Source organism: Mustela lutreola, chromosome 7 (assembly GCF_030435805.1).
Source record: "Mustela lutreola isolate mMusLut2 chromosome 7, mMusLut2.pri, whole genome shotgun sequence".
NCBI classification, from domain to species: domain Eukaryota; kingdom Metazoa; phylum Chordata; class Mammalia; order Carnivora; family Mustelidae; genus Mustela; species Mustela lutreola.
In genome coordinates this window covers 39036183-39063886 of record NC_081296.1, presented here as the reverse complement: position 1 = coordinate 39063886, position 27704 = coordinate 39036183, and the positions used below count along the sequence as shown (strand labels likewise).

At 51.1% G+C, this 27704-nt stretch overlaps 1 protein-coding gene and 1 long non-coding RNA gene across 3 annotated transcripts; one reads left to right on the top strand and one right to left on the bottom strand.

Annotated features, from left to right (window-relative positions):
• Window position 1: 1 nt before the first annotated feature.
• Window positions 2-1362, top strand: LOC131835814 (uncharacterized). The gene is made up of 3 exons (XR_009355369.1): window positions 2-442; window positions 626-782; window positions 927-1362. It is a non-coding gene; the product is annotated as an uncharacterized LOC131835814 (long non-coding RNA).
• PKM (pyruvate kinase M1/2) lies at window positions 984-27704 on the bottom strand. Of its 2 annotated transcripts, none has more exons than XM_059180507.1 (11): window positions 27548-27704; window positions 16088-16269; window positions 15427-15518; window positions 10796-10927; window positions 10181-10367; window positions 9462-9732; window positions 7831-7981; window positions 7503-7655; window positions 4897-5063; window positions 2358-2539; window positions 984-1705 (listed from the first exon to the last, which is right to left on the bottom strand). In XM_059180507.1, the coding sequence occupies exons 2-11, from the start codon at window positions 16239-16241 to the stop codon at window positions 1599-1601; spliced, it is 1596 nt and encodes a 531-aa protein (XP_059036490.1). In that variant the 5' UTR covers window positions 16242-16269; window positions 27548-27704; the 3' UTR covers window positions 984-1598. The 2 variants fall into 2 exon arrangements, with proteins under 2 accessions (XP_059036490.1, XP_059036489.1); XM_059180506.1 differs by lacking the exon at window positions 4897-5063 and adding an exon at window positions 4338-4504.

The window sequence follows — 27704 nt, the reverse complement described above, 5'->3', positions numbered from 1 at the left end:
AGCTCAGCGCAGATTCTACCAGTACCTCCAGACCCGCAAGTCCGGGTGGCCCGGGCCTGGGTCTTCACCTCCTGCCCCTCCCAGCAGATAGCTCGCATCCCCTCCAGGTTCTTCCTCCTCAGCCCTACCGCAGCCAACTGCAGCAACCGGTTCTCGTCCTTCTCTAAAGCCTCCCGACTCAGAGCTCCAGGGTAGGTTTCAGCTTCTCCCCACAGCACCGACGGGACAGGAGTTAGGGAACACAGGTCATTTTAAACAGGATAGTCGGGAAGTTGGACAGCCCGGGAGGCGGAATGCTTTTGCGCTGGGTCCTGAGGAGGGACTGATGGCCAGAAAAAGCTGAGTGGCACGATGAGACAATATGCTGGGCCTTCAGAATGAGGCCAAAGCCCTATTCCTGGAGCCCACCCGACCTTCAAGGACCAGTGCTTCCTCCCACCAGGTAGGGCTTGATTCTTGAGGGGTCCGGAGAAGTAAGGTGCAAGCCAGATTCCGTTCCCTTCCTAAACCTCTCTGAACCACTTGGCCCTGTTTTGTCATGGAAGGGGGGAGAGTACTGGCAGACAGTGGGGCACAAAGGGCCCAGAGAGAAATATTCTGAGCAGAAGCTGGTGTTCTCCTACAGTGCCCTTACTAGGGACATCTGCTGGTGAAGATCTAACCCACCAGAGCAGAAGAGAGGGGACTTGTCTCTGCCTCTCCTCTTTGGTCCAAATAAGCCAGTAAAATGTCCCAGCTGCGGCTCACAGACCCAGCTACCGCCTCCTCAGGGTGCTGAAGGGGTACGTATCTCTACGACAGTCATCTCCTCCTGTTTTCCCAACACCTCTGTACACCACAGAGGACAGGAGGGCAGGTGGCCTGGGTCACCACACAGAAGTGACCACCAGGAGGTGCAAGGTTCTTGCTGTTTTTGCTCTACTCAGATGGTGGGTTTCACCCCTCACCCCACTCCGCCCCCATCAGAAAAGAGAGGAACCGGGTGCTTCAGCTGTTGTTTATTGACACACAGGTAGGCTCTATAGCAACGGGCCTGGAGGCGGCTGCAGTAGTGGGGAAAATGGGAGGGTGGAGTGTGCCTGCAGCGACAGCTGAGTGTAGGAACAGACGTGCACAATGCACAAGGGGGAAGTGGGGGAGACGGAGGGGGGTGGAGAAGCAAGTAAGGGCCCGAGCCAGTCTCCTGAAACTGGAACCACTGCCCTATGCTGCTACTCTTGCTGGTGGTCTCTTGACCCCAGGCCAGGATTGGGAGTTCTCTGAGCATGTTTTCTACAGGAACAGAATGGAGTACGCAGAGGAGAAGAAGCAGGAGCTGTTGCCCTCCAGGTTAAACTCCAGGGCTTCCAGTCCTGCACCCTTCCTTCATCCCTTGCTTGGGTGAGGTCACATGATGTGCAACCCAGCTCTGGGTCACCTCACCTGAACAGGGCCTTAAAAAACAGTCATGTTTTACAGGGGCATTCAGCTTCCCTGGCATCCCAGCCCACCAGCGCCACGTGACAGCCCCCAAGTGAGCACTACAAGCATTGCTGGCCTAATGAATGGAGTGGGGGAAGGGGATGGGACAGGGGCTGGAGGAGGGGCTCTGGGGCCCATCACGGTACAGGCACAACACGCATGGTGTTGGTGAAGCCGGAGCCGGGGCGCCACCCAGTCAGCACAATGACCACATCGCCCTTCTTGAAGAAGCCTCGGGCCTTGCCTGAAGGAAGAGAAGAAAGTTTGGTGAGTGAAAGCCAACCTAGGCAGGTATGCACCTAGCTGACTCCTCCAACGTGGGAGATGCAAGCAGGACTGCGGACCATTACTTCCTTCCACCACAAGGTGGCGAGAGCCTCCCAGCCCAGGCAAAGCAGATGAGGGAGGCCGAGATATTTCCTTATCAATGGAATGGCAGAGTTGCCGGGGACCTTTGGACATCATTCATTTTACACTCTAGAGGGTGGAGTGCTTCCTCTCACATCCACTGTCACCTCCTTTTATCAGGGACAAAGGCCATGAGTACATAATCTGTGTGTATGACACCCCACAGTGTAGAAGCCGTGGCTTTTTTTTTTTTTTTTAAACCCTCAGTAATGAGCAAATGCCTAAGAACAGACACCCATGACTACCCAGGATCCTTTTTGTTTGGGGCCCCCCAGACTGGAAGAGAGAGATAAGAGGAAGTTGGTGGCTCAGCCCAGAACTTCAGGGAATGGGAAGGAGGATTCAGAGAAGACTCCCAGGGAAGAGAGTGAGGATTCTTGTGCAGCCTAAGGTCTGCCTGTTCCCTTTTGGAGGACTCTAGGGATATCAGTGCTCAAGCACCCTCCCCACACCCCTCCAGGCTCTAGCTCTTGCTCCCAGCCACGCACCAACATTCATGGCCAAGTTCACCCGAAGGTCCACGTCCTCAGCCCAGGCCTCCTGCACTGGGTCCTTACACACCACAGGGAAGATGCCACGGTACAGGTGGGCCTGGCGAGCAGTCTGGTGATTCCGGGTCACAGCAATGATGGGGGCACGGGGGCGGTATCTAGCCACCTGGTGAGCAGACCTGAAATGGGATGATGGACGTGCAGAAGAGACCATTAAACGGTGTTCCAGAGCCACCCGGGATGCCCCACAGGGCCTTCAGCACCAGCTCACCCTCTAATCCAACTCACTCTGCCAGCATGAGACCCTGGCCATTTTAGCACGTGCTTCCATGGCCAGGGAAGCCTGTCATCCTCTACCTTCCAAGGAATAGAATATGACCCTTCTTCCTATGCTCTGCTACCCACCTGCCTTCCTCTCCTTCATACAGCCCAGGGCCCCAGGATTATACCAACCCAGCATGGACAGTCTCACCCATTCACCCGACATGGCCTGCAGTTGGCAGAACCCCCTCCTCTGAACTTTTCCACTCTGGCAGATACAGCCCTGCCCAACCTCACCAGCACCCACTCCTCTTGCTGCCAGCAACAGCTACAAGCCAAGCAGCATGTGAATAGCACCTGATTCCTGACATCTGCGAGGAACAGGGTGGAGCCCACCAGTCCCCCCTGGGAATGTACAACATAAGCCTTCTCTCCTGCTGTGCCCTCTCCCCTGCCCACACAGCCACCTTGGCCCTGAAGCAGTCTCAGCAACTGGGCTCAAGAGCCAAACCTGAGGATTTCTGAGCAAGGCTTCAAAATCTGGGTATTACCCAGGAGGCAAGACCGGGAGATGAGAAGGTTAGTGTGGGAGGCTCTCTGCCTGTGAAGGCTCCTCTGGAGGGTAGGGGGCCCCTTGGAGCCCCAGTGCCAGATGCTTCCTTGCACACAGACACTACCCTTGTGGTTGTAGATGTTGGGGAGACTTGCTTGCAGGATCCCCTGGGCCCCAGAAGGCAAGCTCTAAGGACACTCAACAGGTGTCAGGGAAACTTAAGCCATGGCAGAGCAGAGACTGCCCCTCTAAAGGCCTGGCCCCATACAAGGCTTTCAGAGGGAAGCAACTGCTGAAGTCGGGACTTGTGAAAGTGAAATCCCAGAAGACTGGAGCTAAAAATAGCCGACCAGCAAAGGCTGGACCTTTTTACAAAGGTCAGCCCTGATGGCGGGAGCTATTTATCCCGAGCCTCTGCTGAGGGAATGTGCATAGACCTCGTGCCCTAGTTCTACAGGCTGCCCCACCTGCCGCTCCTTGGTGCACAGCAACCCTGGAGCATGGAGGCAGCCAGTCTGACCCCCTCCACCCTTCCCTTCCAGGAGTCCCTCGTGGCCCTGGGGGCAGGGATAAGGAGCATACTCCCAGACGGGGGCAGTGACAGAGGCTAATAACTCCGTGACCAGACGAGGAAGAGATCCCAGGTCCAAGGCCAAGCACAGGCCTCAGCTTGGTGGCACGGCACCAGAGTGCCAGCGAGACAATGTGGTGACCTTTCCTGGTCCTGAACCCACTTGCCTTTGGGGCCCAAAGACAGACAGGGACAGATGCACCAACCAAACAGCACGTTGGGGAACATCATGAATTTTCTGAATAGAACTTTTAAAGAACACATGGTAGCTGGAAGGAACAAAACTGGCCACCTTTTACTTTTTTAAAAGATTGGCTTGTAAGTGATCAAATAAGCATTGTAGTGAGTCTATCTGTATGTAGTTCTGTAACTAAGTCTCTGGTTTATCTCGAGGCTGTAAACTCGCTTTGGATACAAATGCTCCAACACCACCAGGGAGTGCTGCCTGGAGTCCTTTGGGCCCAGGTGGCAGGCCAAGGGGTCTTACCTGGGCTCAGGGCCCTCCGAGCCCCGTTCAATGCACTGCTCTCAGGACGCCCACGGAAGGTGCCCCGGAGCAGGGCATCCCCTGGGACCAACTGCCACCTCCTACCTGCCGGACTTGGTGAGGACGATTATGGCCCCACTGCAGCACTTGAAGGAGGCCTCCACGGCGCCCACGGCGGCGGCTTCTGTGGGGTCGCTGGTAATGGGCGCCAAGCGGCGGAGTTCCTCAAATAATTGCAAGTGGTAGATGGCGGCCTCTGCCTCACGGGCAATCTAGGGGAGCAATATCCGTCCAGAGGGACAAGAGGGGGACAGAGCTTTGTCAGAGCTGCGTCACAAGGGAGAGGGAGGGGAAGAGTCGCACAGACAGCTGGAGAGGGACATGGCCCTGCATGTGAGGGCCAAGAGGCCAACCAGTGGAGGGGCTGAGCTGAGCAAGATCAAGGCTCACAGGAACGAGTCCCTCACCAGCAGGCTGTGCCATCCACTGCACCTACCGAGCTGAGGGCCCTTTTGGTCCTGCCCTGCCCTGACCTCCCTGGCTGGCTTCCTGCAGAGAAGAGGACCGGAGCCCAGGCCCCAGAGGCAGGGCCCTAGCTGTCTTCTAGATCAGCTGGAGCAAGAGGCTGGTAGTCCTGCGGAGTTACCTGCCCTTGGGGCCCTACCTGCCAGACTCCGTCAGAACTATCAAAGCTGCTGCTAAACACTTATAAGAAGCCTCCACGCTGCCCATGGCCATGGCTTCCATGAGGTCTGTGGAGTGGCTCGAGCCTCGCACAAGTTCTTCAAACAGCTTGCGGTGGAACATGGCTGCCTCAGCCTCACGAGCTATCTGTAAGGTTTAGAGGGGGGGAGGAGAGGCAAGAAGAGGGAAGGAGGAGGGAGAAAACGAGAGACAACACACGGAAAGACAGAATGGGGAATTAATCAGAGGAAGGTGAACTTGGGTTAATTGGCTAAATCTGTCCTTCATGCAGATGCAAAGAGGCAGCATGATGGAAGCTCCAGGCTCAGGGATGGGTGGAGAATTACCAGCATCGACTGATTGCTGCTGCCCTCCCACAGAGGGAAAACTGGTTCTTCCCTTTGGGAAGGGGTTTTTGATTGGGGGCAGGGGTACAGGGAGACCACATGGCGGCAAGCTCTAGCACTCGGCACAGAAGCGTGCCCAGGCTGGGCCCACGCCACTCCCTGGCAGGACCTGACCATGCTGCCTCATGACACAGCTCACAGGAAGGAACAGGCCCTCCCTCCTCACATGGCTGTCTGGTTACCGCAGGGCTGGGCACCTGGCTTCCAGGCACGGGGCTGCTGCGAGCCCTTCCAGTGGCCGGCCGTGGGATCACGCTGAGTAGCGCCGCAAAGCTGGGGTCAGCTGGAGCCAAAGCCACGCAGCTTCACCGTGGTCCAAGCACAAAGGTGGGGAAAATGGCAGATTGGTGAGGGGCACGCGGGACAGCCATGTGAAGGGACAGATGCCTGTGGAAGCACACAGGTGAGCGCAACAGGACACTGGATCAAAATTTAAGGATTATCACAGTCATGAGAAAGCCATTCAGTTATTCACAGACCACCTGCTCAGAGAGCATCAGGGATTGAAAAGACAATGTAAGCTTCAGAGGACTATAACGCAATCACCAGCATCTTAGAGAATGAGGGGTGTGGGGAGAATCAGAACATCTCATTAACTTGACAGTAGAAGCAAGTACGTGGCAGGATTTACTAGGTTAAAGGTTTTCTTCCTCTAAGAAGGGACGGCATGCAGTCCAAAGGACAGGAGACATGAACAGGAAACAGAACCATACCTGAGATTACTAGCCCTTAGTTATGGGTGGTTAATGGCCTCAGATACAAGAGAAAGCAGTGGATGGTTAAGAGAAGCTCTCAGCCAGTGTTAACTGGGGGTGTGGAAAGGAGAGGCCTGCACCACTTAGCCCAGAGCCCATCACTTATCTTCTGAGCATGGCCATCCAAGCCCTTGGTTCTCTCTAAGGTGTCTGTTCAGAGGAAAGACTGGGATATGGAAGAACAGAAGCTCAGAGGCCAGAGCAGGATTCTTATTCTCTGAGCCCAGTACAGGCCCCTGCTGGAGACCCGACCTCATCTCCAGCTGGACAAAGCCCTCTGTTCCTGAAGAATACTGGCTCTGAAGCCAGCAGATCTGGGTTCAAACTGAGGTTGTATCATCACATAATCCTCCTCTGTAAGCTGGGGTGACATCTATCACTCAGGGAATACGGAGATTACATCAATCTATAACCTAGTAACCGGACACACAAAGTGAAGGAGGAAGGGGTATTTATATCTGGGGGACTGCAGGAGAGGGGCACCACACAAAGGGCATGGGGATCCTTTGCTGATGGGAAAGGAATAGGAAGGTCAAAGAAAAACCACTTCAGGATCCGAGGCGAGTTTGCTGAGCTCATGTTATAAGCACTGACATTGGACCATTTTAAGAAAGTGAATTTGTAGCACGGTCTCCCAGGCCTCAGGAGGCCTGGTAACTGAACCCTAGGTTAACACTTCACTGCATCTACAGCAGGACCAAACAGGGCTGGAGAGCTGAGAAGGAGCCAGGCAGTGGGACGTGGCCAAGCTGAAGCGCCTTGAGAGCTAGCTGCCTGGTGGGGGAAGAAGGGCCACCTCCAGGACCCTTCTGGATGCTCTCACACCAGGACCAGCAGGCTCGGTCTCTTTCCACCTGTATCGACTTATGGACTTGCTGTCAGTCGCCAAACCCCACCTTCCAGCCTGAGGCGAGTGCAGTAGCTCAGCAAAGCGGGCCCGGCTGCTGATGCCATGCATGCAAGGCCAGCTCTGTCACCTGCACGCCAGCTCGGTGCACCCAACAGCCTCCGCTACAGGCCCGGGGCCCCCGGCGGAGGCACCTCATGTGGGACAGGTGGGGACCCAAATGGAAGCCGGACAGGTGGGCTGGGAGGAGCCCAGGGCTTTTCCCAGAACAGGACAGAAGCACCTGGGTCCTCTGGGCTGTCCAGAGAAAGGGGCAGATTCACAGCCTTGACACCGGAAGTGAACTGTCTGAGGACAGATGGAGGAGAAGGACACCTCCAAAACAGAAGGGAACAGGAGAGAGGGTGTGTGGGCAGGGAAAGCAGAAGAAAAAAAAACCAAGACACCCCTCTCCCCCAGCACACACCTCCTCACTCCTGTTGTGACTCAGAGGATCACAAAAGGTTGTGGGCACAGAAGCCTAAAGGGTGTGGCTCCATAGGGGAGCTCGCCTCCCGGCCCCGCCCGGACAACTCACCAGGTGCTGCATGCGCACGGCCTCAAGCGGGTAGTCCCCTTTGGCGGTCTCTCCGGACAGCATGATGCAGTCAGCTCCATCCAAGACTGCATTGGCCACATCACTGCCCTCAGCCCGGGTGGGACGCGGCTTCTTGATCATACTCTCCAGCATCTGGGAGGACACAGAGCACAGTGAGATGCGGCCGGGGCGGCCTTCAGAGAGGAAGGACTACACACTGACTCCCTGGTGTGTGTGTGTTTGGGGGGGGGGGGGGGATCCTGGGAAGAGACCAGGCAGCACCACCCCATGCCCCCCCAAGCGTGTGAGCATGAAGAGAGGCACATGCCTGCGTCGCACAGATGACGGGCTTCCCAGCTCGGTTGCACCGCCCGATCATCATCTTCTGAGCAAGGAAGACCTTCTCTGCAGGAATCTCAATGCCTAGATCACCACGAGCCACCATGATGCCATCGCTGGCTTCCAGAATCTCATCAAACCTGCCAGAGGGGGTAGGAAGGGAGAGAGGCTCTATGGAACAAGGCCACAAGAACAGTGAGGCTCAGGAGGTTCTCCTACATTCTTGGTCTCAGCAGCCCTTCACCGGGAAAGCTGTCCGTGACCTCACCCTGGGTGTGCAGAGGTGACAGAGTGTCCCAGCTATCTTTGTCTCCCAAGGCAGGCTAACAGTTCCACTTGCTGACCGTCTTTAGCACTAGTATGGGAACATCACCGAAGGGGCCAGGGAGAGGACAAGGATTCTTCCAAAGCGCCATGGGTTTGTTTCCTTTCCACCAGCATCTCCTGAGGCCCCTCTAAGGGCATCTCTCTACCACCGGCACTCCAGCCAGCACTTCCCAGGCAGAAAGAAGAACACAAGGCCAGCTGACTACTCCTGATACAAAGGTCCGTGGCCGTCCAGCCAAGGATACTTGAGGGCTGCTCCTTGAGACAGCCTCCTCCCACCTGCTGAAGGCAAAAGGATGTGTGGCTTTGCCTGGCCTGCGGCCAAGGTCAGCTAGCATAACCCACGGTTTATCAGGACGGCAAAGAGGACTCCGTGTTGCCTGGTACAAAGGACATCTACACAGAGCTAAGCACGGCAAGGTCAACGGTGGGCAGGGCCAGTCCTCTCGCCCTCCCCAAGTACACACCTAATCCACACAAGCAGATCTAGGGTTTTAGCTGTGCTGACTTATATTCCTAGTAGGGAGCCCAAGAGGAACAGATGTCACCAAGCTGGCGTACTCACTTGCTCTACCTAGGGATACTGGGGAGGTAGTGACATGGAGCTGGGCCCAGGCACACTGGAGGAGGCATGCGCTTTCCTCCAGGAAGATGATGTGCCAGAGCCAGCCCAGGCATCAGGCCAGCTGCTTCCTTCATGAAGACAAGGACACCAGGAGCTTCCACAGATCTCCCAGGTGAGGGACCAAAAAAGAGCCCCTTCTTAAGAGCCTGCCATCGGGGAAAATGGTGGCAGAAGTGGAGGATGAGGGGAAAGGTCCCTTTATTCCAGCAAAGCAGTGCTTCTGATCAGAGGGACAGCATAATGGCCTCTAACCCTGTAAGCACAGACCCATTCCCCCTCCAACACTGGTCCCCGAGTCTATGGGAAGATAATACACCTTTTTTCCCTCTTCATACCAATGGCTTGGGGCCCCTGGCTGGCTAAGTCAGAAGAACGTGCAACTCTTGATCTCAGCGTTGCGGGTTCGAGCCCCACATCGGGTGTAGAGATTATTTAAATAAACTTTAAAACACAAATAAAACCAAGTAAATAAATAAATACAAATACCAATAGCCATCTGCTCCCCTTCTTCAGGTGTTTGGATTGAGCAGGTCTGGCCTCAGCTAGAGAGTCTGTATTCAGATGGGCAGGTCGCCAGGTCTAGGACCTGGGTATTCGTGGGATATGGTCTGCTTTTTACAAAGTGAGGCTGGGGCTGAGGGAGGCAGGGAACAGAGAGGGGCACTCACCTCCGAACTCCCTCGTGATTCTCAATTTTGCTGATTATCTTGATGTTCTTCCCTTTCTCTCCCAGGACCTTCCTGACTTCATGGACGTCAGATGCCTTGCGGATGAAAGATGCGAACACCATATCTACATCCTGCTCTACCCCAAATTTCAGATCCTGGATGTCCTTTTCCGACACAGCAGGCAGGTCCACAGCGGCCCCAGGGAGGTTCACACCCTTCTTGCTCCCCAAGGAGCCACCGTTCTCCACCTCCGTCACCAGGAAGTCAGCACCTGCACGTATTTGGGGATGGGGGGGTATGTTCAGAATTCAGATCCCAACTCACTACCTGTATAATCTCGGCCAAGTCGACTAACCCGTCTGTGCCTGTTTCCCCACCTGTCAAACTGGGATAATAACTGCTCAGGAGGATTGTTTTAAAATTTAAATGAGTTACCACGTAAAATGCTTAGCATAGTACCTGACTCTTAAATATTAGCTGTCATTCCCAGGGAGGAAAGCAGAAAAGCAGAAACAGTGAGGATGGGTAAAAATTTCAGATGCTCCCCGAGCGGGCAATAAAGTTGGACTGAAGTGTGTTTTAAAGCACAAGGAATAATAAAAGGAATTCCTGAGAACAAACAGAGCGGACCTTGCTGTCAGCCAAACTTCCCACCGTCCTTGGGTCAGGGGACGTTTAAAGATGGTTCCAGAGCATGACGTGCCACCTCCTGTACCTACCTTTCTGCTTCACCTGCAGAGAGATAAGCCCGTCGTCCACGTAGATCTTGCTGCCCACTTCTACCACCTTGCAGATGTTCTTGTAGTCCAGCCACAGAATGTTCTCGTCGCACTTTTCCATGTAGGCATTGTCCAGGGTGATCTTAAGCGTGGCCCCTTTCTTCAGCTCCACCTCCGCAGTGCCGCTCTACAGACCAGAGAGTAAGCTGCGAGCCCACAGAAAAGCTCTTCCCCCCTGGGGAACCATGCTCATCACATCTCCACCAGAAGTGACAAGAAAGCTTCTGGCTCTGGGAATCCCTGATCGTATTCTTGATCTTACCTCAAGGAAGCCACCCAAGGAAAACCTACAATGTTTTAGTTCCACTATGTAAACAAAGGGGGGGGGGCGGTGAAGGACAGAGACTTAAAAGCAGGTTTTTAGAGTAAAAAGTGCGTCTCTCTCTGTGTTAAGCCAAATACGGCAAATCAGCCTTTTTGACAGTGACGAACAGGACTCTCCCGTCTAGGATCTGAACTCCAAGGAGCGCCTGAGCTGGGCAGACTGCAGAGGCTGGCTCTCTGGAGCCCACGCCCTCCTGCGCCCTCCCTCTTGCTGCTCCCCACGATACTCACGCCCTTGATGAGCCCCGTTCGGATCTCGGGTCCCTTGGTGTCCAGGGCTATGGCAACCGGCCGGTAGAGAATGGGGTCGGAAGCAAAGCTTTCCGTGGCTGCGCGCACGTTCTTGATGGTCTCTGCGTGGTACTAGGGGGAAAGAAGGAAGCTGGAATGGGTGGTCCCACACGAGGACCCAGCGCTAGAGCTGAGGCGGATCACTCAGGAAAAGCCTGTGACGTTCTAGACCACCTTCCACATCTCGCATCAGGCTCAGCCATTCCCCCTCTACCTGCTCCTGTCGGTCTCCTAGGCTTCCACCCCCTTCTTCCACAGCACTCACTCACTCAAGGGCCAATCTTAGAAACTTCAGAATGCTGCCACCAAAACCCACTACAGGGATGGCATCAACACCATCAACACGGTTCAACATGAAAGCAGCTTGTCCTCCTTATGTTCCCTGGGACCCATTACACTCCCTCGGCAAATACAGTGGACTACTGGAGTACAGACCTTGCCCCTGGGTGTGGGTCACACTGGTCTGGCAATCAGGGTCAGATTCTGATAGATTTGGCAATTCTGAGCTTTTCCTCTATTGATCCCAACAACAATTCAAACTCCAGAGTTATTTACTTAAGCTCACAATGGCCCAAGCTAAACAAGCCACTGCTAAGGTCCCGCAGACCTGGTTTTCACAATCACTTTCTGGAGTGGCCCAGGAAGACTAAGGATGGCCTCTCTCCAAACCAACAGTCCTGACCTCCATCTTTTTCCTAAGCCATTGCCCTTTTCTCAGTTGTCACTATGATCTGACTAAAAATGGGACTCAAAGCCAAGACGTTAAGAGTTCTTCGGGGAACCAACAGGACGCTGCTGATCAGAGGCACGGAGGTCGGCACCTGTGAGCCTTGTCCTTCAGCTGGTCCAGGAGACCAGCACCTGCGAGGCAGCTAGAGGGGAGCTGGAACCAGAGTCCGAGCTCCAAGGACGGCTTGTTTTCGGGGGGCAGAGGTCCGTACTCTGAGTTACAAATATTTCTTTCTGTTGCTGGCTCACAGTAAGAACAGCACAGAATAAAACATGGAGGTAATTTTTTTCTTGAAGGAATGGGTGTTTCATGTTGTCAAATACCCTTTCCTCAGAGCTGATGGAAGTCCTTAGAACAGACGTGAGCCCTTAATGTCACCATCATCTCCTACTGGCCACTCAGTTTCATCCCAGTATGGACTTCGTGTTCTTGAGTAAAATTTACGTGGGTATAGGGCAGGAAAGTTCTTTCAGTAGATGGCTGGATGTGGGCTGCTGAATTTTACCTTTGCTGTCTGCTTCTCTCTAAGCGAGACAGAGCATGCATGCTAACCTGCCTGCTTAGGCTACTGTCCTGGTCTCATCTTACTCTCAGGGTGTGTTGGCTTCAAAGAACATAACTTGAAAGACTTCTATACACGTGGCTCTGAAACGGCATGACAGAGGATGTAACCGCTTCTCCAAGGGGAGACAGAAGTATGCCATCCAAGTCCTCAAGGCCGGTGGTCTGAGCAGAGCTAGAGCCTACAGTCACCTTTTCAATTTCTTCAAGCTGTTAATCTATTTATACTTTCCACTTCTTGGACATTACCTTTTCTTGGAAGATAAGTCAATTTCATCTCAACCTCTAGAAGTTAAAGTGTAAGTCTTTTTATGACTTTTAAACACTCTTCAAATGTATGGGAAATACTCCCTTTTCCCTCTCTTTTTATTTTGTGCCTCCTCATTCTTGACCAGGCTTTCCTGGAAGTTTCTGTTTTACAGGGGTTTTTAGTTTGTCAAATTTATTTTCTACTTCATCAAGTTATGCTTTTCCTTCATGCCTTTTAGATTATTTGGTCCCTAGTGTTTTATATATTTGGTCCCTAAGTATTTATTTCATTTACTTTCATTAAGACTTTTGCCTTCTGCTAAGTACATTTAAGTCTGTTAAGTTTTCTTTTTTCCTTTTTCTCTTTTTGGGGCGTGGGGCGCGACAGAGAGAATCCTATGCAGACTCCACACTCAGCAGGACCCTGAGATCATGACCAGAGCCAGAATCAAGAGCCAGATGCTTAACCGACTGAGCTGCCAGGATGCCCATGCCCCTCTAAGTTTTCTTGATTACTGTTAGACTTAAAATTTCCCCAAAATAAAAGTTAAAAGAAAAATATATGCCTGAGAATATGAGGGAGTCTCTGTAATTTTCATTTTATGGAACTTGAGGGGTTTTGGTGCCCTAATAAACTGTATAATCATAAGCATGTGTTTTTGTTCTTGGAGGCCATAAAGCCATCTACTGTACATGTATCGATGAGAATATTAGGTCTTACACTACTCAAATCCTCTATCCTGGCATCTCTGGGTACATCTCTGGAAGGTGTACTGGTGCTACAGTCTCCCACTATGGCGTGGTTCCGCTGGATGCAACCAAGTGGTAAGGAAGTCCATCAGTCAACACCGTCCTTGTGGAAAGTTCTAAATCTAGGTTGTCTCAAAGTCAGTATCTCTGGGACCACATGTTCAGAAGAACACATCGTGCGCACCTGAACTGGCAGACGGGGCTAGGGACACCATGGCGGGCAAAGCCGGCAGGAGATCAGATGCAGACAGTACATGTCCCTCTGACAGCGTCAGGCAGAGAAAGTAACTTCAATGCTGTTTAGAAGGTATTTAAAAATTGTCAAGAGCTGGGAAAACCTGGTGCAGCCACTAGTCCGAGGAGCCTATGAAGAGCCCCGACATGAGGTCAAATTGTTTACGTTACATGATGCAGTATGAGAATTATTTCAGATGAGTTTCCAAAGCCCTGACCCCAGAGACTACTGTATCCTGGTCAAAAACTTCACACCTGCAACAAGGGCCTGGGTGTGTGTGTCTGTGTGTGTGTGGTGTGTGTGTTTTAAACCCCAATTCGATTCTGGGAATAAGAACTGAAGCAGAGATTATTAACTCCAAATGCCTCCTGTAGTCTAAATACACCCAAATCAATACACTCTATGTTAATAAAAAAATATATAGAATAAATAAAGACTAAAAAGGGAAAATAAACACACCCAAATCCCTGGGCCAGCCCCCCCCTCCGGCAAGTGCAGCAGACACCCCATGGCCTTGCTGTTTTGGAGCTGTGGCGGTGTTAATTTACTGGATTGGCTGGAAGAGGCCATCAAGCCTAGTTAAAGGTCAACTTCTTAAAATCTATTTCTGCTGCTTCTGCTGCACATAGGAGACCCTGGCACGGTACAGCAGCAGGGATCAATGGTGAACCAATCCCCACTGGTATCTTTAGCTCTTTCTTTGGGCTAACCTAACACTTGCAAAAATTCCTGGTAACTCCTGACAAGGACCCCGATTTTGGAAAATTACAGAATGGCAGCACAGACGTGTCTTAAGGTGCCTGAAGCACTAGCTGAGCACAGCTCCTCTAAACTTGGTCAGGCCCTCATGACATTTGGAGGCCGGACGTCTGCCAGGCCATAGGCTGTTTATGAAACACCAGGTTAGGGAACCCACGAGTCTCACATTTCCAGAAGGAGAAATTCACTTCTTGGACTGTACTTTCTGAGGCTTTATTTTTAGTCTAAACTGAACACCGGTTTCCAAATGCCACAGGGCAACCCCTCACCACTTGTCTTTACAGGGTAGCATTTTCTTTATTCCGAATAGGAAGTATCAGAAGTCAAGAAAGGGGAAAGTCATGCTCATTCATTTCTTCTGTATCAATGCCAGTATGAAATCCTATGGCTTATGATGCAGCCCAGTGGGTTTTAAAAGGAACTGTACCTCAGGGAACCTCTATTTCTCCCTCAATAGGAGTCTGGAAACAGGAGTGGGGACAGAGCATGTCCCAGGAGTTGCCACCTGGTCCCTGGACAAGTCCTCCGCCCACAGGGCAAGTCAGGTCCTACACAGCCTCAGCAGACACACTCCTCCCGGGCTGCCCGAGAAGCGTGCTGACTTCCTTTCAATGCACCTGGGAACCCCTGGGAAGAGAAAGGCCAGCCACACAGCACTGATCAAACAGGGTATTCTGTGCTGGAGTGTCGGTACGGAGACTCACCACTGAACTCGCAGTGGTAGAAACCCCTCTCCTGGACCTGCTCAGTTTCTTGGGTCTAAACTAGGCCAGAAATCTGTCTTCAGGGTGACCTTTTGGTTCACCTCTGCAACAGGAACTGTTACAGAGACCCAGAGGTAGGTGGTGTCAAACACTGTGGACCCTGGTCCCTAATAGCTTACATGGCGCTCTCCAGAAGACCCTTCCACTCTTTTCTAAGTTTCTTTATTTTCCCAGCAATCTCTATACCCAATGTGGGCCTGAACCCCCACCCGAGATCGAGAGTTGCATGCTGCACTGCCTGAGCCAGCCAGTGTCGCAACCCTGGCACTTTTGTCACCACAGGTGTGTGGGAAAACCATGGCCAAAAACCAAAGAGGTTGTCTCTGTGTAAGGAGACTTGGCCAGGTAGGATGGCAGGAGATGGGGGAAGGACAGCAGGGACAGGCCAGTGAAGAAGATCTCTGCACTAGCTCTACACCCTAGATGCTTTCTTGCCTGATTCTCTGTGGCTAAATGAACAGAGCACTGGCACCCAATTTCCTGCACGCTGCCCCAGGGGCCAAACCGTCTAGCTGAGGCTCACCTCATGGGTTCCATGAGAAAAGTTCAGACGAGCCACATTCATTCCAGACTTAATCATCTCCTTCAGCATCTCCACCGATCGGGAAGCTGGGCCTAGTGAGAAAAAAATTTTAAAGGCAAAGTGTTAATTATTCAAAGGAGAAATAACACTTTTAAGTTTGAAGAGCCCTTGATAGTCTTTTCCCCTGAATTTTCCTCCTACAAATCGCTTAAGGTTCTTTCAAAAGCAGATAAAGGTTGTTACTGTGTCTTGTTCACTGTCTTGATTTAAGGGGACACTTCTATTCCAATCAAATCCTACAGGCTCCTATCTAACATGGAAAGCCTAAATGAGACTCCGCCAACCCTCTCTACTCTCCTCCGAAAGCCTAGCCAGTTTTCCCACCACAGAATCTTGGTTGCACGGAACATGTCGAAAAGATCTTCCCTAGATATCTGAGATGCTCCTAGAAGATGTGCTAAGGAAGACACCATCAAAATTCTGCCTTTAGCAGCAAAGAGAGAGCATGCAAATTCCTTACCTCAACTTCCCAGGACCCTAGTCCCCACAAGACTCTGTGTAGCATCTCGCTCAGCACCCAGGTTTACCATGTGTGTCTCTTCTGGAAAGAAAAGATCACGGCCCTATGAAGCCCTTGTTTTGGGGGGGCACAACCGCTCACCGATGGTACAGATGATGCCAGTGTTCCGGGCCGTGATGGGTGGTGAATCGATGTCCAGACGGCACATGTGTTCCAAGAACGTGTCAGCCATGGCCGCGTGCAGCTGCTGGGTCTGGATGAAGGCAGTGCCGACGTCACTGTGAGGCTTCGACATGGCTGCTGAGGTCCTGGATCCAGGGGAGCTGAAGAGGGAGAGTGATCAGTCTTAGAAGCCAGGTGGTTAATACATCCCTTGGCGCAGGAGGCTGTTTCCTGCTTACACATTAACTCAATAAGCACACTTGTGCACAAGCCACAGGGAGCCCCGCCACGCTCCGGCCGTGTGGGCACTCCTCAAGTCAGGCTGAGGGTTCACACGACCTCGAGCAAGCAGAGCGGACCTCAAAGAACAATTTAAAACCTCGTACCCAATGCAGTACTTCCCAAGTATCCACTGTAAGCAGACCTCCCTTACGATGGGCTACTACCCACCTTGACAGTTTTCCTGTTAATCCTAATAACATTTCACAGCCACTACCTCCAAATCACAGGCACTGCCTCCAAAGAAAGTTGTAACCAATCTTCCAGTGAAATAACCAGTAATATAAAAACAGACTCCTTTAGTATCTTGGCAAATACAGATTTTTGTATGAGAAGCTATCCCAAAGCTATAAATGTCTGTTATAGGGCAGGGCATCCACATTGGTTTTTAACAATTCCCACCCAAACTCAGAAGTTACCTTCCTAGTTGCAAAGGTAACACCATCCAGGCAGTCCTCTGAGCTCTGGAAGACGAGATTTTCACTAACCCGGAACACTATCTACATTCATTCCTCAACTCAGTGTGGTAGGGGAGCAGGTTCCAGGTCCCTGACAGACAGTAAAAACCAGTCCTTGGACAGGAAGCAAAGATGATCCAAAACCCTGTGTGCACAATCTTTTGCCCCAGGAGTCTGTACCTAAAAACGACAATTACCTTTGGTCCACAGGACTTCAGGACCTGCAAAGCAATTTGCATAAACCAGAGATACCCCCACTGGCACTGGTCTGGTTCTGAAAACATTACTGCTACTTTCACAGGATGGTTATAGCATGAGGAAATTAAGACGGCTTGCCAAATCCTCTTCCCAACTGATTTTCTATTTTCTGATACACCATCCGAATTCCCCTTCAGCCCAGTACACTGCAAAGACTATCTGTTTCAGGTAATTAACCAAGCCAGGTCACAATCCTGACAGCTGGTCCCGACCTTTGACTTCTTCATTACTGACTAACAACTAAACTCACTCAGCCAGTTAGTAAGCTGATTACAAAGACCTAAAGAAGCTTCCAGGCAATGACTGAAGAACCATCAGGTAAGGATGTTGAGTGTGAAACTCCTCATCACAAGGCTGTCCCTTCCTCCAGCTCTCCTCCGACCAAGGGCTACTCCTCACACCCTTGAGCCTGAAGGCTTCAGCCCAGGCTCCAGAACAAGCCCCTCCTCAGCCCTGTCCCAGCTCCTACTAAACCTCAGGGCTCTAAATCAAGGCACCCCACATATATCACTTTTACTCTTTCTCCTCCTGTCCTTGACTTTGTGGCCTCTTGGGGTAGCTCAGATACAGCAAGCATCTCAACCCGTCTCTGCTACCTTCAAGAATTCTGATTAAAAGCCCAAGAAACTCTGTGACCAGCTGTCAGCAAACCTTCTGTCAGCTACTGAAAACAGATGACTGACTACGAGTCCTGAGCTACAAAAGCTAAAACTTTAAAAAATAGGGACATAAGATCCTGGCCAACTAGTCCACATGCCAAATGCACTGTTCCTTTCAGTGTGTACTTCCTGACTCCCTAATACACACCGGGCACTAAATCGAAAACGTCTGAAGGTCCTCTCCTCCGTGACCTATTAGGTTTCATATCTTTTAGCACCTAGTCCTTGGAAGTATTCCAGGGTCTGCTGAATGACCAGTATCTCAATGCCTTGTGGTCAAAATCAAAGCGATACCGCCCTTCTCCCCTTCCCCACATCTGAAGCACTCAGGAACTCCTAAAGGGACTGCCTCGAAGGCCAGGGTTCCTTTATCGAGTGCCCTCCGAGCACAGGGTGGGGCTTAGGTGCCTCTGGCTGTTAAGGGAACATGACTGGAGAGATGGCAGCAGGGGGCACGCCCAGCCAACTGGAACACAAAGGCCTCCTGTGGCCTCCAAGTGGAGTTGTCATCCAGCCTGAGGACTGTTATCGTGAACAAAGTAAGATCTGAATGAGTGGGTTAGAGTAGCTAAACCCCAATCTTCTTAAAAATCACCAGCTGCCAAAACCAAAAACACAAAAACAAAAAACAAAACAAAATCATCCGCTGCCTCTAGACCTGAGACATGAGGGTTTCCTTGCAGAGACCTGGCTGGGGCCACAGGTTACTGGGTCATACCTTGTGTTCTCGGGGCTTGGGCTTCCGGTGACATAATGCTCTTTTTTGGGCTCAGGGTGCCTCCTTGGCCCCACTTGCAAAGACCGCTCGGAGCTGAGTAAGGTTTGCTCTGTAGAGCTGTACAAGGATCAAGGTAGAAGCTGAGTATAACTGAAGTTCTTTGGGGTAATGGAAATATTACCTTATTAACCAGGTAACTGGGTGGTAGCTGCTCCTGGAGATTCAGCTAGGTTAGAGAAAAACACACAGATACTCCCAAGGAAATACCAAGAACCTGGTCATGGATATTTGCAGGTAAGTTCTTACTGTCTTCTCTATGATGCTTATCTCCCCCCAAATACCCAGATTATCTTCCCTCTAAATTCTCTTTAAGTCTGTGGCTTACTAACATTTCACTATTCTATTTAAGAACCTAGTCATGGGATGCCTGGGTGGCTCAGTCAGTTAAGCGCCTGCCTTAGGATCAAGTCATCATCACAGGGTCCTGGGATCAAGTCCTGCATTGGGCTCCTTGCTCAGTGGGGAGCCTGCTTCCCCCTCCTGCCTGCTGCTCCCCCTGCTTATTTACTCTGACAAATAAAATCTTAAAACAAACAAACAAACAAAACCCACAAAAACAAAACCTGGTCCTTCCTGGGTTTTTGAGAGAAGGGATACTAAATTAAAGATACATAAAAGACTGAAGTGTATCTATGCAAATAGTAACAGCTTGTCATCCGGAAGGGAGGATTACAGCAAATTTTTTTCTTCCCTTTACTAATAAATTTACTGACATGAAATACTTTCTTATTATGAAAAATCACAGGGCGCCTGTGTGGCTCAGTGGGTTAAAGCCTCTGCCTTCGGCTCAGGTCATGATTCCAGGGTCCCAGAATCAAGTCCCACATCGGGCTCCCTGCTCAGTGGGGAGCCTGCTTCCCCCCCACTCTCTCTGCCTACTTGTGATCTCTATCAAATAAATAAATAAACAGGGGTGCCTGGGTGGTTCAGTGGGTTAAAGCCTCTGCCTTCGGCTCAGGTCATGATCCTGGGATCGAGCCCCTCATCGGGCTCTCTGCAAAGCAGGGAGTCTGTTTCCCTTCCTCTCTCTCTGCCTGCCTCTCTGTCTACTTGTGTCTCTGTCTGTCAAATAAATAGATAAAATATTTAAAATAAATAATCTTTTAAAAAAAAAATCACAAACGCACCTTTTCTGAAATGAAATATTTGCAAGTTTCCTAGTAAAAGTGTTGGAATTAAAACAAAAGTGAAGCCTCCAGTTTCATTATCAACCATTACTCTACACACTTCAGGAATACTCTGTTTAAATGTGGCAGAGGTGAGATAACACATCTCAGGCCCTAGATCACAAATGCATTGCCAGACCGTTCCACTGGCTTAAGAAAGCCAACCTCGATGCATTCAGAACCTCAAAGAGAAAAAAAAAAGTTAATATAGTCCGTAAGACAATTCTATGCCAAAAGCCTGTTAATTCCACACCCAAATCCAGCAAACTTGTTTTCCTGTTTAGTCTGTCCTCAAGCTTCACAGCAAAATCTTTATGACAAGGATGTTCTGGTACAGAAGGGTAGACTCCAAGGACAGGAGATGCCATTAGCAGATACAATTATACGGCACACAAACAATAACTCTATTTTACCACCTCAAATGAAATCTGAGGTGTTGCAAGCTCTGAGTTTTTGTCCACCTTGCCCATGAAATGCAAAAAATAGCAAATGAAAAAATTATTTGGCGTTTGAGTGGATTTCCACACCAGCAATTAAAAAGAAAAGAAAAGAAAAAAAAAAAAAAGAAATAAAAAGCATGCTTGTCCTGACTCCTACGAAATCTCAACAAAGACCTCTACCAAACCAGAGAACTCAGGTCTCGTCCCCAGGGATTGACTGGTCTCCTGACTCAGGCTGCGCCCTGGAGCCTCCCTTGCTGAAAAGGTCAGCACTCTGCTGCCTGTCTCCCGGGTGTTCCAGAAGCCTCTTCCTCCTGAACACCAGGTGCCCATCCTGCCAACCACCTAACTCTGGTTCTTCCTCAAACACTGTGGGACTCTCCCCTGGCCCCAGGGCAGCAGCCCAAGCCGTGGTTTCTCAGGGTGGGCCTCTGGGAAGAGCTCCCCGCCCTCGTGCTGGTCATGTGGACAGCAGCCTGCCAGGACATGCAGCCCAGCCTGTGTCCGACTTGCTATTGCATCCTCCTCCCCGGGAGGCACAGACATGCACAGCCAACCTCCAGCCAGCAGTGGAGACCCGGCGTATCCACTGATGCTGGCAAATGCTGGGCCCAGGTACGGGAACCTTATTCTTGAGCCTGAGCCCCTGCAGTAGAATCTTCCTCAGAGCCATTTCTCCTCTGTGAGAAACGAGACACCATGAGAGGCCTTAGTGTAGACCTAGAGAAGGGGGTAGGCACAGTTACGCCTCAGCTCCATGTGTACCTGGTCCCACCTTTCTGTTCTCTAAAACTAGAGCGTCCTCCGTGCCAGACACAATTCTTTGGCCACACTCCAGAAACCAAAGTGGAAGGGATCATATAAAAAAAAGACAACATGCTGCTTCTCAGAGCCAGTACTGTTGGCAAGTTGTGCTGGAAAGATTCACGCTTCACTCCACCAATTCTTTCACAAAGGCCCAAATCATTCTGCCCTAGTAAACCAGCCTGGCCCAGAGCCTGTATGAGCGTTAAGGCAGTTTTTAATCAGACTGCTCTGATGCCGACCTCACCATACACAGCTACCCCATCACGATGGCACCCGACGTCCCCAATTGTGTTCCTTGTTCTGTCATCAATGTGCTAGCTACACCTCCAAGTCTCCAAGCCAGCACAAGGAAGGCCTTTCAATTCCCTAATCTTTAGAACAGACGAAGTGTTCAGGCCAGCCTGCTCTCAGGAGTTCCGAGATGAGAAAGCAACAGAATTCCCAAGACAGGCCCTCATCTATGACAAGAAGATCAACATGGGTGCTGGGTCACCGAAAGAACCTAGTGAAGTCTGCACCAAACAGCTGTCTGTCCTGATCTCCAGTTAGAGTAATGCTACCGTGCATTTGCATATGGAGGAGGGTATAGAGGAGAATCAATTTTTAGCTGTGGTCCCTTCTACCCTCAGCAGGCTCGATAACAGACAGCAAAGTCTAGCTTACCTGGTTACATAAAACAAATGAGCCCACGCACAGGTTCAGGTAAAATTCCCTTCCTTTATTTATTCAGGGCTAAACCTAAGGGACTTCAACTTTGTAAGTAGGAACCTCAGGTCCTGTTTCAAACTAGAGTATGACTAGGACACAGAAGTGGATACAAAATGGCCCCACCCCCACAAAGGACCACTCAGCTCCAGGGCAAGAAGTCCCACCTCAGAGAACCTTCAGATGTCCTTGCTTGACCACAGATGCTCAGAGCAGAGAACTGGTTTCAGTCTGAAGGAGGAAGTCTAGATGAAGCTCTTGTTGCCCTGTGTTAGGACGCCTCCTTACAAGGCTTAACATAATGAGGCAGTGTTTTCAGGCAGGATGTTCATACTCTGGAAACGGCAGGGACCAGGGAGTCTGTAGTTTAGGGCCCTTCAAAGTCAGGTACAACGAGGATCAGTGACAGCCTCTGCAAGGTGAGGCCATCTCACCCAGCATTTACAGGAGGAGCTGTCCGCATCCCAACTAGAGGGAGAGGAAGGGGGGATGAGGGAGGAAGGGCCAAGCCAGCTCTCCAAGAACAATGACCTAATTTGTCTGACTGGTCTTCCTACAGTGACCTTCACAGGTCTGCTTCTTAAAGATTTTTTTTTTTTTTTTAATTTATTTAGTCAGAGAGAGAGAGCGAGAGCGAGCACAGGCAGACAGAGTGGCAGGCAGAGTCAGAGGGAGAAGCAGGCTCCCCGTGGAGCAAGGAGCCCGATGTGGGACTCGATCCCAGGACGCCGGGATCATGACCTGAGCCGAAGGCAGCTGCTTAACCAACTGAGCCACCCAGGCGTCCCCACAGGTCTGCTTCTATTTTACTTTCAACTAGAGGGGAAAAAGAAAGAGAAAGAAAGAGAAAGAAAGAAAGAAAGAAAAAAGAAAGAATTTCTACCTGTATTTCTACCACCCAGAGGTGACCACTAGCATTCAGCCAGCATTCCTTCAGACTTAAAAAAACCAACCAAGACCATTACAATTTTGTAGTTGATTTTCCCCTCCATCCCCAGGCCTCTCGAACCCTTTCCACAGCCCATCCCGAACTTTGACACCCAACCACTGTCAAGAATTTTGTATCCTTCTAATCTAAGTTATCTATATCTATACCGACCCCTAGAATATTGTTTTCCTAAAATGCCCTAAGTAAAAATAAAATAAAATAAAATAAAATGCCCTAAGTAGAATACTGTACAAGTAAACCTCTTGCTTTCTTCTGCACACTTGAGACCCCTCCGGTGGGTATGTATGTAGTCCTAGTTAACTCGTGTGCACTGCTATCCTGGCCCATTGCATGACCACATTAATTTATGTGTTCCCTTACAGGTTGGCCATCTGCCCCCCATTAAGTCAATTTTTCCCCTATGAATCAACATAGTAACAACTCTCCTAGTACATGGCTCCTTGTGCAAGTGTGAGCTTCTATATATATATCCGTTAATGGAATTCTTGAGTCACATGTATGTTTACTTTCTATTTTACTAAATATCGCCAAATTGCTCTCTAAAGTGGTTCTGTCCACTTACAACCAACCAGGACCAGTTCTGGCCTTCTCACACCTCTACCAACATTCAATATTGTCAAGAGCTTTAAAATGTTAACCCTCCTAATAGGCGGTATTTAGTCATCTGCTTTCTAGTGTAGTAAAAAAGAGGGATACCAGAGTATCAAGTCTCTACTTCCCTACCTCTAACTACATCAAAACTCCCAGGGCTACTGCAAACTATACCATGACTGGGTAATCCTTTTGCACTCATTGCTGCAAACATGGAAGACACCAGTTGTCTAAAGTTCAATAAATACTAGCTAGCTGTAGGTTGATTTCAAAGGCTTGGAAGGAAGAAGCTCCTTTCCAGAGACTTTTCAGACTGGATTAGCTAAGCTGGCACTATCATAGCTGGTCGTAGCATCTCCCCCGACTAGGGCCCTGCCTAACGTTCCAAACATAGCTTGCTGGCGTCAGGAAAGAGAGGCTTAGAGCTCCCCAGGAGCTTTGCCTATGGACAGAAGTCGGGGAGGTCTGTCTCAGAGGCCGCCGGAGGAACTGCAGCCTGGCTCACCCTCCTACGTGCAGACAGGCACAAACCACTGCAGGGGCGGGGCGCCACACCACTTGGTGGCCCCCGCCAACCTCCCCTGCGGAGCTCTCCTGGCAGAAGGCTGAAAGGCCCACCAGATGTTGCACACCACCATCCCCTCCACACCCTGGCTCACCTCCCCCGAAACAGCTCCTTTAACAAAAGCCCCAAACAATCACACTATTCATTTATCTAGTCTAAGGCTGGCTCTTAGACCCAAGTCCCCAGAAAGTGTGCTAATATTAAGAACAGTCTTCCTTGAGCTCTATTCCTAGCTGTCCCAGAATTGAGGTTTAAAGTGATGACTCACGGTCCTAGAGGACTTTTTAAAAACTTTTTTCTTTTTTAAAGTAATCTCCATGGGGCTCAAACTCACGACCCCAGTCAACAGTTGCATGCTTTACCGACTGAGCCAGCCAGGCGCCCCTCCTCTAAGACCTCTTAGCCAGGAAATCATTTCTGTACCTCTCAACATCCTCATATGGGCGACTCACCCTTGCAGTGCGCCAGCTAATTGAGATTTGACTGTGGACGTTTGGAATGATTCAGAAATAAAATGTCAAATGAGTCATTTTCCCCCTACCTTGAGCTCAGTCTTCACTCTTGGTGAAAATAACACATCCTGACATGCCTTCATACAAGCTGAAGCAAAGTAAATTACAACCAGGGTAGTGTGAGTTGATAATGCAAGAGCTGCGTTTTTTGTACTTTCTAGCGGATAAGGCACTTCCTCATTTCTTCTATTGCCTCAACATTAAGAAACACGCAGCTTTAAGAAATAAAATGGCTTTTCCTGTGAACCACCCCCCCTTGAAACAATCAAGGCACAAAAGCAACTCCTACGAGGTGCTAGCTGTTTGGAGTCCCAGCTACCAAATCTGCCAAGTCACTGGCAAATTATTAGAGACCCGATAACGCTTTTTGTTAAACTATAAATTTAAGCACTCCTAATGCAGTCCTTAAAATGGGAGCAGCTATACCAAGGCAGGAAGAGAGACTCATGTCCACTGATTTTGACTCAAGTCCAGTAACTCAGAAAGGAGTTTAAAAACTTTTTTTCAGTCATTGTTATTCATGACCATGACAGCTCTCCCCAAAGCCCCCCCACCCCCCAACACAAGCCTCAGGAATGCAGGTGCGTGGACTACACGGCCTGGGCATGGGGTTCGGGGTTCTGCCACACTGTGTCTAAGCTCAGGACAGTAGAGAGAGCTGGGGCACCTCGACAACCATTTTCACTTAACTGAAACCATTTTTAACTTGGGGAAAATGCATGCTTCACTATTTGACTCACTAAACGGAGAAGGGACTTTTCAAACCTGTGAAGACCACAGTGCAGTTTCCCACTCACCCAATGAAGAGAATTCTCTCAAAAGCAGATAAGTTGAAAGGCTGAGTCATCTTCCTCTCAGAGGCACCCCCCCTTTCCCCCACCTGGTGATGGGTTACATACCCTTCCCCTCAGGATACCTTCCCCACTGCATTTCCCAACAGCATCTCTGGGCAACAGGAGAGTAAATTATTTGCTAACAATGCCACAGAGCAGGAGTCCTGACCTAGAGTATCCTCTGTAGCCCAGGGAGTGGCCACACCCTCAGTCCTGCCAACAGGATGCTACTGTCTCTGCCTCCAATCCTAACCTCACACTTATCACCTGGCTAAGCAAATCCTTAAACTCCACCTGGAGCAGGTGGGGACAGCGTTTACAGATCTGAGTTTGGGAGTTGCAAGTTTGTTTCTACTCTCACAGCCCAACACCCAAGTGCTGGAATTCTGCCCCTCTTTGTCTATAGGACCTGATGCTCAGGAGACCAAAGTGCTGCTGTAGCAAGTAGAGAGCTGCAAGGTAACATTATTAGTTACTCTGTAAACACTCTACCAGGATCCCTTAAGGGATTGGTTTCCAGGAGATGTCTGGTATTTAGAAACCTGACTAAATAGTTAATCCCAAAATTAACTCTTGAGTGTGTCTGGGGATGGCATGGAGAAGATAAGCCCTCATGCTCCATTACAGTTCAAGTAATTGTGCTCAGTGACCAAAGAACACACCTGGAGCCATTTCTTCTGGATATCTCACTAGAGATTCGGCAGTGCAGTGCACAGTTTTCAACATATATACTTAAGCTAAGTGTATAGTAACCAATCCTTTTAACAATCCGGAAGAAAATGTTATTCCCAGTTCACACATGGGAAACGGAGGTCCTGGGGAGGCATTCCCTCCACCATTCCTATATGTTAATGAGTCAAACCGGATTCTAAAAGCCTATTCACTTCCCAATGCTTCTGACCATCATGCCTTGACCTTAGCTATCAGACTCACATGTACAGGAGAGGATCAATGTCTGGGTTTGAAGAACACGGATAAAAAGCCAAGGAATGCTTTTTCATGACTGGACTTTTAAACAAGCTTCACATTGGAAGGTACTCTCCTGCTTCAAACCCGGGGTGTGATGCCACTTTGTGTGGCCTTTCTCCACCACCTTCCTTCCCTCACCCAACAGGAAGCGGTCCCTGCCTCGGAGCACTTACCACTGGTAACTTTTATGTTAGTTCTCTAATGACACTGTTGAAATGTTGTGGGCTGTGACATTTCTAGTCAAGCCCTCTCCCCAAACAGCTTAGCACACAGAGATTTTATGGCGTGAACGCGGTGAGTGGCGCCAAGCTCTGGGCATAATTCTGCCTATAACCTGCTCCCACCCACCCGAGACCTCAGTGGTCTGCGATCCCGGAGCCTATGTTCAGCGAGCTGAGGCTGCACTGGTCCTCCGGAGGGCGGGGCAGGGCGGGTTCCGGGCCGGGATGTGCAGGCCCGCGGCGCCGGGAGGCAGCCCCGCGACCCCTTCGGGGCCAGTGCAGCGAATCCCGGGAGGCCTCAAGCAGGAATGCGCCACAGGACAACCCCCCTTTCCTCCGTGCAGCGGGAAGGCCGAGGGTTACGTAATCTTCCAGCTGCGCCCGGGGCCGCCACTACATCCCTCGGCCGCACGGGAGCCGGCCCTGCCCATCCGCACACCGCGGCGATTCGGGGGATGAGTGCCGGATGCGGGCCGGGGGCTCCAGGACCCACATGCTGCAGAGACCCGGGAGGCGGGGGGTGCAGGCGGACGTGACCAGGACGGAGGGGAGGGGCGAAGACCCGGGCGGAACGAATCAGAGAGCCGAGGAGAGGGATGCGGAGGAGCGGACGTGACCAGAATGGAGGGAGGAGGGGCAGAAGCAGAGCATGAATGGGGGAAGGGGTAAGCATGAGGGGGACAAGGACGCGGGAAGAGCACACGACGCTGAATGGAGGCGGCACGGGGGAAGGGAGCTGGGGACCGGATTTCGAGGGGGAGTTTACAAGGAAAGCATCAGAATGAGGAGGACATGGCCAGGGTGAAGACGGGGAGGAGGAATGGTATTGCTGAAGGGGGGGAAGGAGAACAGAGGAGTGGGGGGTGGAGGGAGGAGAGGAAGGAACCCGATGAGGAGGGAATACTGAAAGGAAGGCGATGATGAAAGGAAGGAGATGATGAAAGGAAGGCGATGATGGAAGCAGATCGAGAAGGAGTCGGGGATGGGGCGGGAATGGGGGTAAGCACTGCGGCAGGAGAAGGCCGGCTTTGGAAGAAACAGGAGCTGGGGGTCTGGGGGCTCTGAGGAGCAGGCCCTAGGCGCGAGCTGCCTTTCTCCTCTCTCCCGACCTCAGCCGGGTGCAAGATGCCCGGCAGCCTGCGCCGCACCGGGTGTGGGTGTCTTGAATGCACAGGCGGCCGGGATTCCGAACTGGCTGGGCGCACGGAGCCCAGGTGGGGACGGATGGCCCGGCCTCTGCCCCGCTCACCTCCGGCGCGGTCTCGCTCGAGCTGCACTGCCACCGTACAGAGAAGTAGAAGCTCGCGACGCCCCTCCGCTGTGCGAGAATCGGCCGCCGAGCCCCAAGGTTATCCCGGCTGCGGCCGCCGCAATCCCTCCGCCGCCCCGCCCCGCACCCAATCCTG